Below are 14,725 nucleotides of genomic sequence, written 5' to 3' on the forward strand. Positions count from 1 at the left end.
GGAGTCGGATCTCATGCCTCACCCACCTCCGGAAGTCCTAAATGATTATTCTCCGCCACAGTGGACTACGAGGCAACCTTTTCGTTATAGGCAACCTCATATGACGTCGATCATATTATATAGAAAGTTAATATGGAGTATTGCCTAATCAGCTGTTAGTACCGGAAAGATGTGGATGCCATTCAAAAAGCTCATAGATAAGTCAATTTACCCGAGCCGGAGACTTTCAGTCTTAGTCCTATCATAAACCCGCTGGCTATAAGAACAGTACAATAAGCTGCATTCGGATCCGTATTTTCCAATGGATTTTCAACCATGTGAACAAATCAGAGCGCTCAGATGATAATCAGTGAATGGATCAGGGTGTTCAGGGGATGATTAGGATACTCAGTGAGCCCGGGCGGGCAGATCACGATGATTATATGATGGCCCGTGATCAAGTCAGGATACTCAAAGACATGCTCAGTTCTACTCGGTGATCAAAAAGCGGCAAGGGGGTGAGCACTAAAACGGAAAGGGAATAGTCCCGAGTGCCAGGCATTGTCCGGTACATATGTTAAAACTACCATCCGTACTTGGATCCAGCTTCCTTCTTGTTTCTCCGACCCGTTGCAAAGCTTTCCTCCAATGCCTCCTTCTGAGAGCTGGCAACATTGAGCAATTGCTGGAGAGTATGCTTACCCGGCGCAATGGAGCGCACAGGGTTGTGCTGTGTTCCGGCCAGCTCGCCTTGCGCCAGAACCTGGTTTGACGCGTACTCCTCGTCTGTGTTAAAGGTACGCACCTGTGACTGGGACGGCATGGCATTCCGACCGAAGAGCTGGCGTCTTTCGGCTTTGGACAAATTCAGATCGTTGGCAATGCTGTCCAATGATGATGTAGGATCGGTTGATACTGTTGCTGTTGAATGCCCAACGGCGATTGGTGCGGGCTCGGCGAGTACTGGATCAGCTGCCGATACTTCTTCACCTTCGGCGTTGTATACCAGCGGCTGGTAGGTGACTGATGGTCCAGGTGCCGGGGCTGGCTGGGAAATGGCCTCGTCCGTAGATAAAGAGAAGAGACTGACTTTGGGTTTTGGTGGTGCAGGGGCAGGGGCAGGGGCATGGGCAGGAGCTTGCTGTGGAGGTTGAGCAGGCTTCGGCGCTGCTGATGAGGAGGGTGTTGGTTGTTCAGCAATCTTGGTTGTCTTTCTCTTCTTTTGAGGTCGTCCGACGGACAACGGTCGGAACATCATCGGATTTCCTTGCAATTTGACCTCCGCTGGGGTCTTCATTGTCTCCGTCAATGCATCTGTTGAAGTGTCGGCTTTTGAATTGCTGGGTGCAGATGTGGTGTCCTCCGCGTCTCCCGCTAGATTTTCGAATGCGTAATCATTCTTCATTTCCGCATCTGCTGTGCGATCAAACCCAGGGCCTGCTCCTGTTTTGAGACTGAACGCTTTTCGTGTTGTCGCCACTGGTGCTTTCTTTTCGAGTGTTCGTTTCGGCGCTGGAAGGAAAGCGTTGAATCCCGAAAGGCCTCCTCCACCACCTAACCGAGCCTTTTTTCGCGGACCATCTTCGGTGTCGTCGCCGGATGGGTGTTCAGGTTTGATTTCTGGAATCGCGACGCGGATCTTGCCCGATTCGCTGCGCTCGACATGGAACCCAGTTTTGGAGCCGAGTTTCTTTGCCTTGCTAATCTGGGGTGCGGGCGCGGGTGTAGTATCTGGCTCAGCGTCTGAGCCTTCGGAGTCAGTGTAGCTTACTAGCGCCATGGTGGGAAAGTTATGTCGGGTTGTTGTTGTGTCCTTGGGATTTAAGATCGGAGTTGGCGACAAGTTAAATTACTTTATGCCTGATCCATCAGGCACCAATATATATTACATAATCATAACTTCCGAATCTCGAGTCGGAGAATAGACAAGGGAAAAGACATTACAGAGTGGACTAGGGGACGGGATGGAATGGTCCAAAGAGAAAAATGTCCGAAAACACAAGCTAAAGCTCAGCCTTTCGACAGTGAAACAGCAGGGATGATCGCATCACTTTGTAACGTCATCGCATCCGGGTTCTCCGCTTCTATGGAGATTAATAGAGTCATACATTGGACAATGGTGTTCATAGACATTTATCGTTAAAGAGTTGAATCATCTGAATCGAATGAACTCTAGATTGATATCTAATATATGTAGTAGTTGAGGGATTGTATGTGTAGATAAGTAAAAATCCGAGTTACTCGGAATAACGAGCATACTAATGACACAATATCAAAATTAACAGATAAATAGATTCGATTGAGACCAAAATAGAAGACTTTTAAATCAACATATTAGCTTATAATAGAGGTATAGAGGCGTTCAAGTGTATCAAACGTAAAATGCATAATGAAAGATCAATGCGTCATTCTGGCCGCTGCCCCTCCCCACTTAATCCGGACCTCCCATTCCAGCTTTCTTCCCCCCATTACCCCCCCCCCCCCCCCAATGGCCCCAAAGCCTGTCTAATCTTCTCTCCATGCCGAGTCTAGGAGGTTTACTGAAGAAGAGGCGTACGAAGGATTCGCAAGATCTAGGGAAACCAGATTCTCAGAACCACGACGGTTCAGGCGCATCCATGCAACCCGCTTCACACGCTTCGCCCCAGCACACGGGTACGGGTACGGCTACAGGTACACACGAAAATGCCACCAGTATCGACCACATTATAAACCAGGAGCAGCCGAAGCAGGAGCGTGTTACAAAGGGGAAGTACTCTCAGGAGGACTTCGAGCTTCAGCGCACGTTGGGAACGGGGAGCTTCGGCCGTGTCCACCTGGTGCAGTCTAACCACAATCATCGCTTCTATGCGATGAAAGTGTTGAAGAAGGCCCAGGTGGTCAAGATGAAGCAAATCGAGCACACAAATGACGAGCGCCGCATGCTAAATCGGGTCCGCCATCCATTCCTCGTTACATTGTGGGGAACTTGGCAGGATTCCCGAAACCTCTATATGGTCATGGACTTTGTGGAGGGAGGTGAATTGTTCAGTCTCCTGCGCAAGTCACAAGTGAGTGATCCATGACCACTTCCTTCGGTCTTGTGTGTGAAACAAAGAACTCATCTGTCATTAGCGATTCCCGAACCCGGTGGCCAAATTCTATGCCGCGGAGGTTACCCTAGCGCTGGAGTATTTGCACGCACATCAAATCATTTATCGTGATTTGAAGCCAGAAAACCTTCTTTTGGACCGTCATGGTCACCTGAAGATCACAGATTTTGGATTTGCTAAAGATGTGCCGGATATTACTTGGACACTTTGTGGTACCCCCGACTACCTAGCACCCGAGGTTGTCTCTTCCAAGGGATACAACAAATCAGTTGACTGGTAAGCTTGCTTTCAACGCTTCCGTCGAATTGTTCTAACTGTCCCAAGGTGGTCATTGGGAATTTTAATCTTTGAAATGCTGTGTGGATTCACTCCTTTCTGGGACAGTGGATCTCCAGTCAAGATCTATGAGAATATTCTGCGCGGCAAAGTAAAGTATCCTCCATACTTGCACAACGACGCAGTCGATCTGCTCTCTCAGTTGATCACATCCGACCTCACCAAGCGCCTCGGCAACTTGCACGGTGGCCCGAGTGATGTCAAGAACCATGCCTGGTTCGCCGAGGTAACTTGGGACCGACTAGCTCGTAAGGATATTGACGCGCCATATATCCCACCCATTCGCGGTGGACAAGGCGATGCAAGCCAATATGACAAGTATCCGGAAGAGACAGAGCACTATGGCCAGGAAGGAGAAGATCCGTATGTACTTGTCTCCACGCCATCCGCATACCTGACTAACTCGTTCCAGATATGGCCACCTTTTCCCCGACTTCTAAGGTGCTTGTATGATTTATGACGCGACGAAAAGTCCTCTGGGGGAGGGCCGGAACTGATTGACCCCGGGAGGAGTCGTGAAAAACCAGGCGCCATTATATGAAAATCCATACTTTTCTATATGCACATCATTTTTCTTAGCAATTACGATCGAATTTTTGTGTTTTTTTTCTCTCTCTCTTTCAATTGCCTGCTCGATGTACAAATGGATTCGTCGTGAACCCTGTTCTATTCCCAATCTCTCCCAACCACCGGGGCACAAAAAGCCACGCCCATATTATACACGGGCTACCAGGCCGCTTCTATCGTACAGTAGTTCATTCACAGAGGTCTGCGTGTCTTTTGCTTCTTGTTTCGTCCTTCATCTTGCTTTCTTCCGATTTGAGGATGGATCGGAGTTAGCCCAGGATTCCGCTGCCGCCCTCGGGCATGCCGGTAGCCATGGAGGCAATGGCAGCAGCATCCTGACCACCCATACGCTTGGTCTCCACACCGACACGGGCAATGTAGGTCTTGCTTGTGGTGTTCCACATGGCGATGTACTTCTCCATGCAGCTAGACAGGCAGGTGTTCTCCTTGGCCGAGAGTGAGGTACCGGGGGTAGGAACGCAGGCCTTGAAGCAGTGCTTGTTGATTTTCTGCGGTTGTTGTCAGTTCGTTTCCGGATTTGGATATCAAGGGTGGTGACGTACTCCGATCAGGGAGCGGGCGTTCGACATGGCGGCTTCCTGCTGGAGCTGGCGCATGACAGCTGCCTTGATCTCCTCGGAGGTCTGAATGGGAGCAGCGGAGCCGGAACCGAAAAGCGATGACATTATGAAAGAATGAGATTGGTGGAAAAGGTGTAAATGAGATGGGGTTGAATTGGATCGAATCGAAGAAAGTCGGCGGACTTCAGGATCTGAGGTGCAGGGCTGTGGCTGGTGTTTTACTGCGCCACATCCGATGTGGACACCTTAGCATAACAAGCTGTATACTTCACCTCCTTGTCTCCGCGCCTCAAGAACTTTGCCTATTCACTCTTTGTTGTCGATTTTACTCGACTTTTTTTACGGCCTCTTTTCTTCTTTCCTACTCGCTGGGTTTTCGGGTCCTGGCGACACCGTACCCCGTACTCCCCACCTCCAGTCTATCCTTGAAACATTCTGGGCTCCCCTCCATTGAGCCCTAATACAATTCCACAATGCGTCTTCCGTCTATTTCGTCACTTCTCTGCTTCGCGGGCCTGGTCGCCTTACCCGTGAATGCCTATGACGACCCAAATATCAAAAGCATCCCCGTATGTGCTCAATGTTGACTCGATTCCAAGCCGAGGTACTGACTTTGGACGTCTGTTAGCTTCGCACCCACAGCCTCTCTCCGGTATGATTATGTCCTGAGCCCAGCTTGTCTGCGACTGCCGAAAACAGACCACGCATAGCTCGTTTTCCGAGGAAGAATATCAGTATTGACCGCCATTAACAGCCATACCTCGATTCGGATTTCCAAAGCCGCTGGTTCGACTTCGGAGGAGATACAGTAATCCGCGCTGACAAGTAAGGATTCTCTGACGTTCTGGTGGAATTCCTCATGACCGCCAATGCTGATTTTCGTCTTTGTGTTCAGATACGTCCGCCTCACGGCTGACCGGCCCTCGCAGCAAGGATGGATCTCTTCCCGCGTGCCTCTTACCGCAACCAATTGGCAGGTAAATACACGGTCCCCGCGAATCAAAATTTGCGCCAAAAGCTCACGTATATCCCTACTAGATTGAGCTCGAGTTCGAGATTCACGGCTCCGGTAACTTGCATGGTGATGGATTTGCGCTCTGGCTCACGAAGGAGCGTGCCACCCAGGGTCCTGTCTTCGGTTCGACGGATAGATTCGAGGGTCTCGGTATTTTCTTTGATACCTATAAGAACAATCGCCCCGGTGTCTCGTTCCCTTACGTCATGGCCATGATGGGTGACGGGCAGACCACCTACGACCAGGCGCATGATGGCAAGGCGAACGAGCTAGCCGGTTGCTCTGTGAGTTGAATTGATTAGCAGATTAACATTATTATTTTTTTGGATATGCCTCTAACTGTCCACAGGCTCGTGGTCTCCGCAGCGCCCCCGTCCCCACCAAAGCCCGCCTTACCTACTTCCAGGACAAGTCTTTGTCCCTGGAGCTGCAGTACAAGAGCGAAGACACATGGACCGAGTGCTTCAATCTTTCTGCCGAAGATTCCAACATCGCCATCCCCTCCGTCGCATATTTGGGCCTCTCCGCAGAGACCGGCGAGCTGAGCGACAACCACGACATCATCTCCCTCAAGGCTGAGAACCTATACTCCCTTAACCGCAGTAACAACAACAAGGGCAAGACCACGGAAGACCGGTCCAAGGGCCGTGTTCGCCCCTCCTCCAATCCTGTCAAGGAGAAGAGTAGTTGGTCTTGGTTCCTCTTCAAGACTGTTCTGTTCTTCGCCGTTATTGTCGGTGGTTACTTTGGCTGGACGGTCTACCGGACCAAGGCCCGGTCATCGCGTTTCTAAATTTACGTTGTATGGATATTTGGCAAGGCACAGGATTTAAACCTTTCTCCTGTGCGATTCAAGTTGGTCTCTGGGGTTGCTCCAGTTTCTGTCTAGCGAAAGGGATCTTGCATACATAGCCCGTTTGAAGCTCTTCTTTTTATTCTGATCTACAATAGTTCTTGTTATCTTTTCTGTTCATCCTTGAAATGAATTAAAGTCATGATCATTCAAAAAAAAAAAAAAGGGCTCTACAGTATGCAGCATGATGCTCGGGGTATCAATGGTATATAGTACAAGTAAAAATCAAGACGCCACCTCGTCAGTTCTGCCGTTCTCTCTCCTCATTCCACAAGCGGTCCACAATCTGGAAGACCTCCGTGACACTGCGCATCACAACATCATCAATCCCCAACGCGCCATACCGATGCTGAATCTTATCAGGATGCCAGCGAATACGCTCCGCCTTAAGCGTACCAAGTAACTCCGCCGGCGCCGGAGCATGACGAATGAACTCCTCGACGGCCTTCGGCCGAACATCAGCCCTCTTCCCAGAGCGAACAGGCCAGAAGATCAAATTGCGCAGCGACTTGGTAGTAGACCCCTCCGCAGCCTTTCTGATTGTCTCCCACCTCTCCAAATACTCAGCCCAAGGCGCACCCCACTCAACCTTGGCTTTCTTGCGCTCCGCGCCTCGCCGTAAACTTTCATCCATTGCGCGCTCAAACTCCTCCCTCCCAGACTGCGCATTCCGCTGAGCCTCCTCCTTCCTTTTCTGCTGCCGCTCAGCACGCAGACGCTCCTGTTCCGCAAGCATGCCTTCCCGTGTCCGCTCCCACATCCGACGACGGACATACTCCACGTATTCTTCCTCGGTCATTTGCTCCAGCTCGCCCTCCGGGCCCCGTTGAACATCGGGCACGCGGTAATTGTGGATTGGCTGGCCGTAGACGGATTCCCAGTATGCTGCACCTTCATCGTCGCCGAGGGCGTCGAAAAGGGATTCTCGGAATGTGTCTCTGGTTGAACCGAAGGGATCTTCCGCTGTAGGCTCGGGTCGCTTCTCGCGATGGCGCCGCTTGGAGGGTTCGCTGTCTCGTGTCCGTGATCTGTGACGGTGGGTTCGTTTTCGATGGGGGCGACTGCCGTCTTTGAAACGGAATGCCCGGCTGTGACTTGTGCGGGTGTGTTCTGTTGGAGCGGGGTTGGGGTTGTGAGATTCTTTAGAGTCCTCGGCAGGTTTGGTGGCTTGGGGTTGCTCTGGGGGGTGGGATGTCCCAGGCCCCTCAGTCGAGGTGGGTTTGGGGTGTTCCATTGCGAATATATTCAGTTGACGAAGCGGCTCCAATCGGCGGATCTCATTGTTTGGGAGTTGAGTAAATCATCGGGTGAATGTCAAAAAAGATAAATGAGCTGCGATCTGGAAATCGCGGAGATAACGTGCCTTAGTCATCTTATCTCCACTTGTAATCAGTAACTATGCCGGGACACTATAATTTGAATTTGTATACGAACAAGAATAGCCGGCCGCTTATACGGCCTGCACGTAATATAGGTCACGGATTTTATATTTCACAGTATTTATAGTCCTATAGGAGTCCTATCAAAGTCCCATAGAAGCGGCCTGGTATATCACTCCTATCTCTTGGCACTCCTATAGGACTATATAGGAGTCCCATCTAGTCCTCTAGGAGTGGTCCCATAGGACGTTTCTTTTATATAGAGACTAATACTTGCCAAAGGGAAGTATTTTCAAGGAATTTCATCGACCATATATGCTCCCCTATATCGTATCATGATAATAACTTCTTCAATGCTTCCGTGGTCCTTTCTAGAAGTGTGGGGGTGATATATACTATGGTAAGTTAAAGCGGATTAACTAGAATATAAGCCCTAGAAGCCATCGTATAAAGTGCTAGGAGGGGTTTTAATAAGTTATAAATACTAAAGACAGCAAGCTAGGCGTGATATATAATAAGTACCGTATAGTTAACTAGTTACGAACACTATTTTTATCTGGTAGACCCTCACGGATGTTGATACTACAAGGATATTTTCATCGAGTTGGAAGACCGAAACTTCTATTGATTTCCTATCCTTGAGCTGGCTCTCGCCTTCAACCTCTAAACACCCTGTTGGCCGCCAACCGAAAAAAAATGTCTGACAATAAAGGAGACGATGGAGCCGCTGGCTCTCCTCCGCCTGAAGATCTAAGCTCGAAAATCTCCCCGTTCGTCCTGAAGCTAAGGTCTGCTCCTCCTGGCTATTTCTTCCAACCGGAAAGGCCACCACCTCATATAGATTCATTTGCTGCGCCCACTGGCCCTTATTTCTTCTACGGTACCCTGTCTGATCCCGCTATGCTCCGAGATGTCCTTGGCTTGGAAACCGAGCCACAACTTCGACCCGCCACTATTATAGGCTACGAATGCAAGCTATGGGGCCAGTATCCAGCTCTTCTAGATGCCCCAGCAAAGGCTGTTAATGGTGCTGTCTATCATGTCAAGATAGAAGAACATGGCGAGAGGCTTGCCAGCTATGAAACGGACAATTATCGGGCCGATCCTTGTCGCATCAACTATATCGACAGGAATGAGCCCTTGGATGACCTTGGTTATGTTTTCAAATTTGTCGGCAATGTCAGAGACTTGAGTGACGGCACTTTTGACCTGGGGACTTGGCTAAGGAGGGTGAAGAGGGTAACTGAGGACCTATCAGATGCTAAGTAGTTGCAGGCAAGAAAAGCATGTATCATGACCCCCAGTGCTAAGAAATGCGAAGTTATAATAAAACAGTAGAAGTTCTCCAGCCGCGTTTCTTTTGCGCTTCAATTGCGTTCGGTCTCAGCTGCTGATATCTGCTTTCATTGCAATACCTAAGGTATTCGCGCGTCCACCTTCCTCCCGCTTGTCCGCCGTAAAAGAGGGAGAAGGGATGATGAAAAAAGAGGTGATAATATGAGATGATGGCCCCGGGACACGCCTTCCCCAAAGTTGGCATCTGCCAACAGGTGCCAACTTTCGGCCTGGGGAAACTGCGATACGGACATACCTAGGTACTCTGTACAAGGTTTTATTAAGCCCTTGGACTTTGACTTGAACATCACACTTGGAAAATCTTATAGAAATGGTTGAACTATATAACGGCTGTCTCGAGTCTCCTGGAAATTACAAGGTTGACTAGAGGAACACACCGAGTAGACCGGGTTTATATAAAAGATATTAGTATATTGGCACCAACAATAATCTAGATAGCCACCTAAGGTTCTCTAATATCCCAACTTCTTGTCTATTAGTTGAACTTATACTAAAATCCAAATACAACTTCAAAGCTTGATTTAAATGTTGACTTTCAGCGGCACCATAATGTAGATACAACTCTAATGAGATGACCCTACCAATCCTCCTACAGACTGACGAAGCTCATGCCTCGAGAACGTTCGCTTTGGAGTGCAGATCTCGACCTCATCGGTATCATAGCCAACAAGCTCGCGTGGGACCAAATTGATGTCAGAAGGTAGCCCCCATAGCCGCACAAGCTCCATAAGCTCCACTCCATGTCCAACGGCCTCTCATTCTTATGGCTATCACCCCGCCATTACACTGTCTCTTAACCTTGAATTTCATAAACAGAACTCTTCCAGTGCTGAATGTAGGAGAGATTGAAAATCACCACATTACGATCTCACTTTATAGGTCATTCATTCTCAAATTTGGGGGTTTGAGGCTTCATTTTGTTTGTCTAGCTATTGTTTAGCTAGATTATTCCTTACCTATGGATTACTGGTTAGCTATGCCCTTGAGTGGTGCCCCTGCCCGGAAAATAGTAAGATCCATACTAGTACTAGTGCTATGAGAGATTGGGAGATTGAGAGTTGGGGCGCTCTGCTCACCAAAAGACAGAGGCAGTGGCTTAGGCTCTTGGGCAAGATATTCCTGACACTCGCGACTCTCCGGGTGACTTGACTTCGAGATCTATAGGATGATCCAAGACAATCCATTTAACTCTACCAGCTTCTAAGTATTCAGCTCGTACCCATTGTAGGCCCTAATTATGTACCAAAAATTTGTAATAGAGCCATATAGGCAACGTAGATGGGTGAGTGACTTTGACTGATCCAGCATTTCACAGCTCTATATTAAGAAGACTATCCCGCGCTCGGATATCAGAGATTCGAGGAAAGAAAGAGATATTGATATCCATACATCCAATCCACATCAACCATCCCGGGGTTTGGCACTCGTGCCGAGTACCGAACGACTTATACGGAGGTCGTATGCGAGACCTTAATACCGACAATAATCCGGACAGCTGAGGTACTCCAACATCCTCACTTCTTGCTTGTCGGTTGAATCCATACTAAAATCCAAATGTAACTGAAAAGCTTGATTGAATGTTGAATGTTCATTGTTGAATAATGCCTGTACAACGCCATTACTAACCCAAAGTCCGTGTAACCCCCCCCCCCCAAAACGCAATTCCATGTCCGAAAGAGCAGATAATCAAATACGATAATGTGCCATGTTCTTCTTGATCTCGTCCACGATCTCCACAGCCTCGTTGGTACTCCTTGCTTCAAAGTCATAGCGCTTCTGCTCCGTGGCATCATTACCGCGCACGATCATCACTCGGAAGCTCTTGGGGTGCCGTCGGCTGACCTTAGATCCAATCACATCGCTAAAGCTGATCGACCGGGTCTTGCCACCAGACGCCGTTTTGCCCGTATCACCGGGCACAATATGCATGTAATCATTTTCGAACGTGAGAATCCGGTGGTTGGATGCTGTGAAAGACATGGGTTGTTTGCGGAACACATGGTACCGGCGGTAATATCCGCCTAGATGATCTTGTTTCTGAGAAGAGGAGGGTAACATGCGCTGGGCGCCCTTCTTAGCCTCCTTCTTGCTCTTCTTGGAGGTTGTCGGGTCGGCGGTTTCCACCATCAAAGGCGCGTTTGGTGATGAGCTGCCTGGTGAGGTTCCGAGTGCAAGGGGCCCGCCGCCGAAGCGACGACGCACCAGATCAAGTTCGGTGATGCTGCCCAATGCCTCCACTGTGCGGTCAAGTGGTGCAATCGTGTTCGACCCCATCACCTTTAAGAGGTAGTTGCCCTTATCCTGGCCCCATCGTTTACATACGGAATCCAGGATCTCGGCTATGTAGCTGTCGGTAGATGTGTTGATGGTCATGACATGTGCGGATGCCTCCATGTTGATGAAGCGAATCTTCAATGTCTTGGAAACACCGAGACGGGGAGTGGCATGCGAGATAGGTACCGCGGGGCGGTCAGCAGGAGTAAGAGTGCTGTGGTTGAGCGCAGACGAGAATGGCTGGCCTAGGATGGGGTTCGCTCGGGCTGGTGTGGTTTGAGGGGTGTTTTTCTGTGCAGCGGGTTGAGTCCCCGGCACTGCAAGATTCGCCGGCTGATCCGCCTCTTCTGACCCAATGCTTGAACTAAATTGTGGATATAGGCGTTCATTCTCCTCGAACTCTGATTTCGATGCTTCAACCAGTGCGAATTCATCGTACGGCTTGCCCCTTGACCGTCCTCGGGACTTGGCAGATTGGTTGTTGTTTGACGTGAAATCCGTCATTGGAAGAGTCCGCCCAAGCGCTGGGAAGTCATATTCGACTTCGCCATCATCGACCATCCGTAGCGTCCATCGGTTCACGGTCAGATTTTCGCGACTAATTGCTGGACCGCGAGCGTCCGCCGAGTATTTCCATAACGCAAGCCCAATCGTCTCAGCAACAGTCACCTGTGCGGGCTGTTCTGCAAGCTTAGACTCGCGTGTAAGTGGCAGGTCCAGCGGGTCTTCAGGGTCGCTTGAAAAAGGAACGTAGATCTTCAAATACAACGAGTCCTCTTGACCTCGCCCAGAGAGCACCACGAATTTATCCACTGGATTGCTTGGTGCTCGTTTCCGGGACGTAAGCTGGCTGGTTAACAAGCTAACCGGCTGTAACATGCTAATAGGCCGTGGCGGGGGAAGGTCTTGCAATGCAGGAGCCGGAGTGCGATGCTTGCGCGGTGAATTATTCTGCGGCCCGGTGCCAGAGGGTAGCTTGTTCATCATAGCCATGGGCGAGGACAAATTCAAACCGCCCGTCACACCTGCCAGCAGCAGGGAGCCAGATCCAGCCGTATTGTCAAAATCAGAGGAAATTGCAGACCCAACAGACTCGGCACCGGAGTCCTCGTCCTCGTCCTCCTCGTGGAGTTCCCCGAGGGCCAGGCTCTCTGCGCCTCGGCTGCCAGTTCGCTCACGCCGTCTGCGCGAATACTCGACGACCTGATCACTCGCGGAGAATTGAACTTGTCCTTGTTTGTAGCCTCTGAGATCGGTTTCGTTATCCGTGGAAAGATCACTGCTAGTAGTTGTATCTCGACGGGGGCGTGGTTTTACTTGGCGGTATTGATTTGCAAGGTTTTGTGTTGACGCGGATGTGATCATCACTTCTGGCCGTTCACTCGGGTCCCCAGAACGTATTGGAGAGGAGTCGGCCCGATCTCGGCGGATGGGCATCTTGTCGAATTTGATCTGATCAACGGCACTGTTCTTTGTCAGATAGGAAAGTAGAATACCACGCAATAATTCACCAACCTGCCAACGTTGTCTCCATCGTCGTCGCTGTCATCACTCAGATCGCTGCTATCGTCGTCCTCTGCTTCCGCTTGTCTCTGGACCTCTTGTTGCCTTTCCCGTCGAGTTTTCTTCTTTCCGCCGCGTGCGTGATTCCGCCGCGCAGTCATGTCCGTATGGCTCTTGCCGGTCACCATACCGCCATCGTCCTCGCCATCTTCCAGGCCTAGACCTTGCAATTCGTGGCGCTCGGGTTTTGCATTTCGTTCTGCTAGCCTATAGTATTCAGACGAAACGTTCGCCGTTGTTGGAATGGGTGGGGAGTAAGTGCGCTTCAGGTGGGAGGAGCTGTGTGTGTTGGGGTACGCCGCGGCGGTTGACCAGCCCGCCGCACGGAAGCCAGGTGTATTCAGGACGGAGTCATTGACGTTGATAAGTCGGTCCCCGATTCCATCTTTGATTGTCGAGAGATATGAGGAGCGTAATTGCCAGATCGTGAAGCTATACTTGCGTTAGTCCTTGGAGACCTTTCCGCGGCGATTTGAGGGGGCGGTCTGCAATTCCGGACGCGACTTACTCTTCATTGTGAAGAAGAGACATATTCTCTGCTTTCACGAGGACATATGTCTGTAGTAACCCAGAGGTGTGCTGCGTAGTAGCGACCGAGGTCTGAACGATCACAGCAACTCGAGCAAAAGGTGCATGCTAGTGGTAATAAAGGGAGGGATGAAAGCGAATGAGACTAGCTCATATGGCCAATACAGGACCAGCCTGGAAAAACAGATCAAAAAGATAAAGATATCAAGGAAGGAGAGAAAGGAGAGAAAGGAGCGTTGTATGCCAAAAGCAAGAAGAGAGGGAACTTTGGTGTTCTCCACAGATCATTTCCCCGCCAAGGGGGTCACCATACCAACTTCTCAACTACATCGATGTGTACATACAGCACTTCACCAATTATTTATTGCTACACAAGTGGCTATGCTCTCAATTGAGATTCAAATAGCCGGACAAGACTAAGATCCTTGAATACACATATCATTCATATCGTACCTAGAAAGAAAACACAACGCTTTTCCCAAGGCCAGTGAGCTGGTTAGCCGTCGCCAATGCCTCCATTGATCTAGATCGAATTTGCCGACAACATAGCGCCCGTCTTCTTCTTTTAAGGGAAGATTCCCCTTCTCTACCATCTTGCTCAGTGCGAGAATATCACTTCTAATGTTGCGGACATCTTTTGTATAATTGCCTGTCCAGGTTATTGCGGAGATCCTTTCGCAAGAACCGTTGTGAGTCAGTGATAGGATCTGATTGTGATCCACGAGCTTCGCATCATCGTGAGAGTATATTCAGTTAGCCAAAGGTCCTCATCATCCAGGGATGTCTTTGGTAACCAAGTAATGTATTACCCATAGCCAAAGCTACCATGCAGGCAACAGCCCCGTTTGGAGAAGTGGCCAGATAAATCAACACCATTTCGCCGGGCTTCACACCAATGCTAGACAGTCCACCAAAAGGCTAAAGGAAGGTGGCAATCGCACAGAGTTGTTCTATGGTATATGCAAAACCTCACTGTCTCAGGTCTCCCATAAGCTTAGCCTCATCCAATGCATAGCAGTTCTCCACTGGTACCCTTATGACCTCCACGTATGAGCCATCTGCAAAGCCGCTAGAGGCTAGTAGTTCTCTGCTATGAAGATCAAACCTATGATATGATATACAGGGTTGGAAAATCGAACTGTCTCTAGACTATCCCTTCCTTTCATGACTGAGTCAAAGAAGACTAGTTGGCCAACCTCCAA

The 14,725-nt window shown here is 49.7% G+C and overlaps 7 protein-coding genes across 7 annotated transcripts; 3 read left to right on the plus strand and 4 right to left on the minus strand.

The window, feature by feature from the left end:
• Positions 1–562: 562 nt before the first annotated feature.
• N7537_008812 (PRCC domain-containing protein) lies at positions 563–1,759 on the minus strand (the record flags this gene model as incomplete). Its single annotated transcript, XM_056899866.1, has 1 exon — positions 563–1,759. One exon carries the CDS (start codon positions 1,757–1,759, stop codon positions 563–565), a length of 1,197 nt encoding a protein of 398 aa, XP_056751942.1.
• Positions 1,760–2,498: 739 nt separating this feature from the next.
• pkaC (cAMP-dependent protein kinase catalytic subunit pkaC) lies at positions 2,499–4,023 on the plus strand (the record flags this gene model as incomplete). Its single annotated transcript, XM_056899867.1, has 4 exons — positions 2,499–3,029; positions 3,094–3,347; positions 3,396–3,770; positions 3,820–4,023. 4 exons carry the CDS (start codon positions 2,499–2,501, stop codon positions 3,845–3,847), a joined length of 1,188 nt encoding a protein of 395 aa, XP_056751943.1. The 3' UTR covers positions 3,848–4,023.
• Positions 4,024–4,243: 220 nt separating this feature from the next.
• tim13 (protein translocase subunit TIM13) lies at positions 4,244–4,660 on the minus strand (the record flags this gene model as incomplete). The annotated part of the gene is made up of 2 exons (XM_056899868.1): positions 4,244–4,483; positions 4,538–4,660. The coding sequence occupies 2 exons, from the start codon at positions 4,658–4,660 to the stop codon at positions 4,244–4,246; spliced, it is 363 nt and encodes a 120-aa protein (XP_056751944.1).
• A 292-nt stretch (positions 4,661–4,952) lies between these two features.
• Positions 4,953–6,363, plus strand: N7537_008815 (legume-like lectin family protein; the record flags this gene model as incomplete). The annotated part of the gene is made up of 6 exons (XM_056899869.1): positions 4,953–5,124; positions 5,184–5,207; positions 5,310–5,380; positions 5,451–5,532; positions 5,594–5,854; positions 5,920–6,363. The coding sequence occupies exons 1-6, from the start codon at positions 5,029–5,031 to the stop codon at positions 6,361–6,363; spliced, it is 978 nt and encodes a 325-aa protein (XP_056751945.1). The 5' UTR covers positions 4,953–5,028.
• Positions 6,364–6,664: 301 nt separating this feature from the next.
• Positions 6,665–7,657, minus strand: N7537_008816 (uncharacterized protein; the record flags this gene model as incomplete). Its single annotated transcript, XM_056899870.1, has 1 exon — positions 6,665–7,657. One exon carries the CDS (start codon positions 7,655–7,657, stop codon positions 6,665–6,667), a length of 993 nt encoding a protein of 330 aa, XP_056751946.1.
• An 841-nt stretch (positions 7,658–8,498) lies between these two features.
• On the plus strand, positions 8,499–9,071 carry N7537_008817 (gamma-glutamylcyclotransferase family protein; the record flags this gene model as incomplete). The annotated part of the gene is made up of 1 exon (XM_056899871.1): positions 8,499–9,071. One exon carries the CDS (start codon positions 8,499–8,501, stop codon positions 9,069–9,071), a length of 573 nt encoding a protein of 190 aa, XP_056751947.1.
• Positions 9,072–10,844: 1,773 nt separating this feature from the next.
• On the minus strand, positions 10,845–13,526 carry N7537_008818 (Sin1 family protein; the record flags this gene model as incomplete). The annotated part of the gene is made up of 3 exons (XM_056899872.1): positions 10,845–12,897; positions 12,948–13,427; positions 13,504–13,526. The coding sequence occupies 3 exons, from the start codon at positions 13,524–13,526 to the stop codon at positions 10,845–10,847; spliced, it is 2,556 nt and encodes an 851-aa protein (XP_056751948.1).
• Positions 13,527–14,725: the final 1,199 nt, after the last annotated feature.

Source organism: Penicillium hordei (assembly GCF_028827395.1).
Source record: "Penicillium hordei strain IBT 12815 chromosome Unknown utg000004l_segment0_segment0, whole genome shotgun sequence".
NCBI lineage: Eukaryota > Fungi > Ascomycota > Eurotiomycetes > Eurotiales > Aspergillaceae > Penicillium > Penicillium hordei.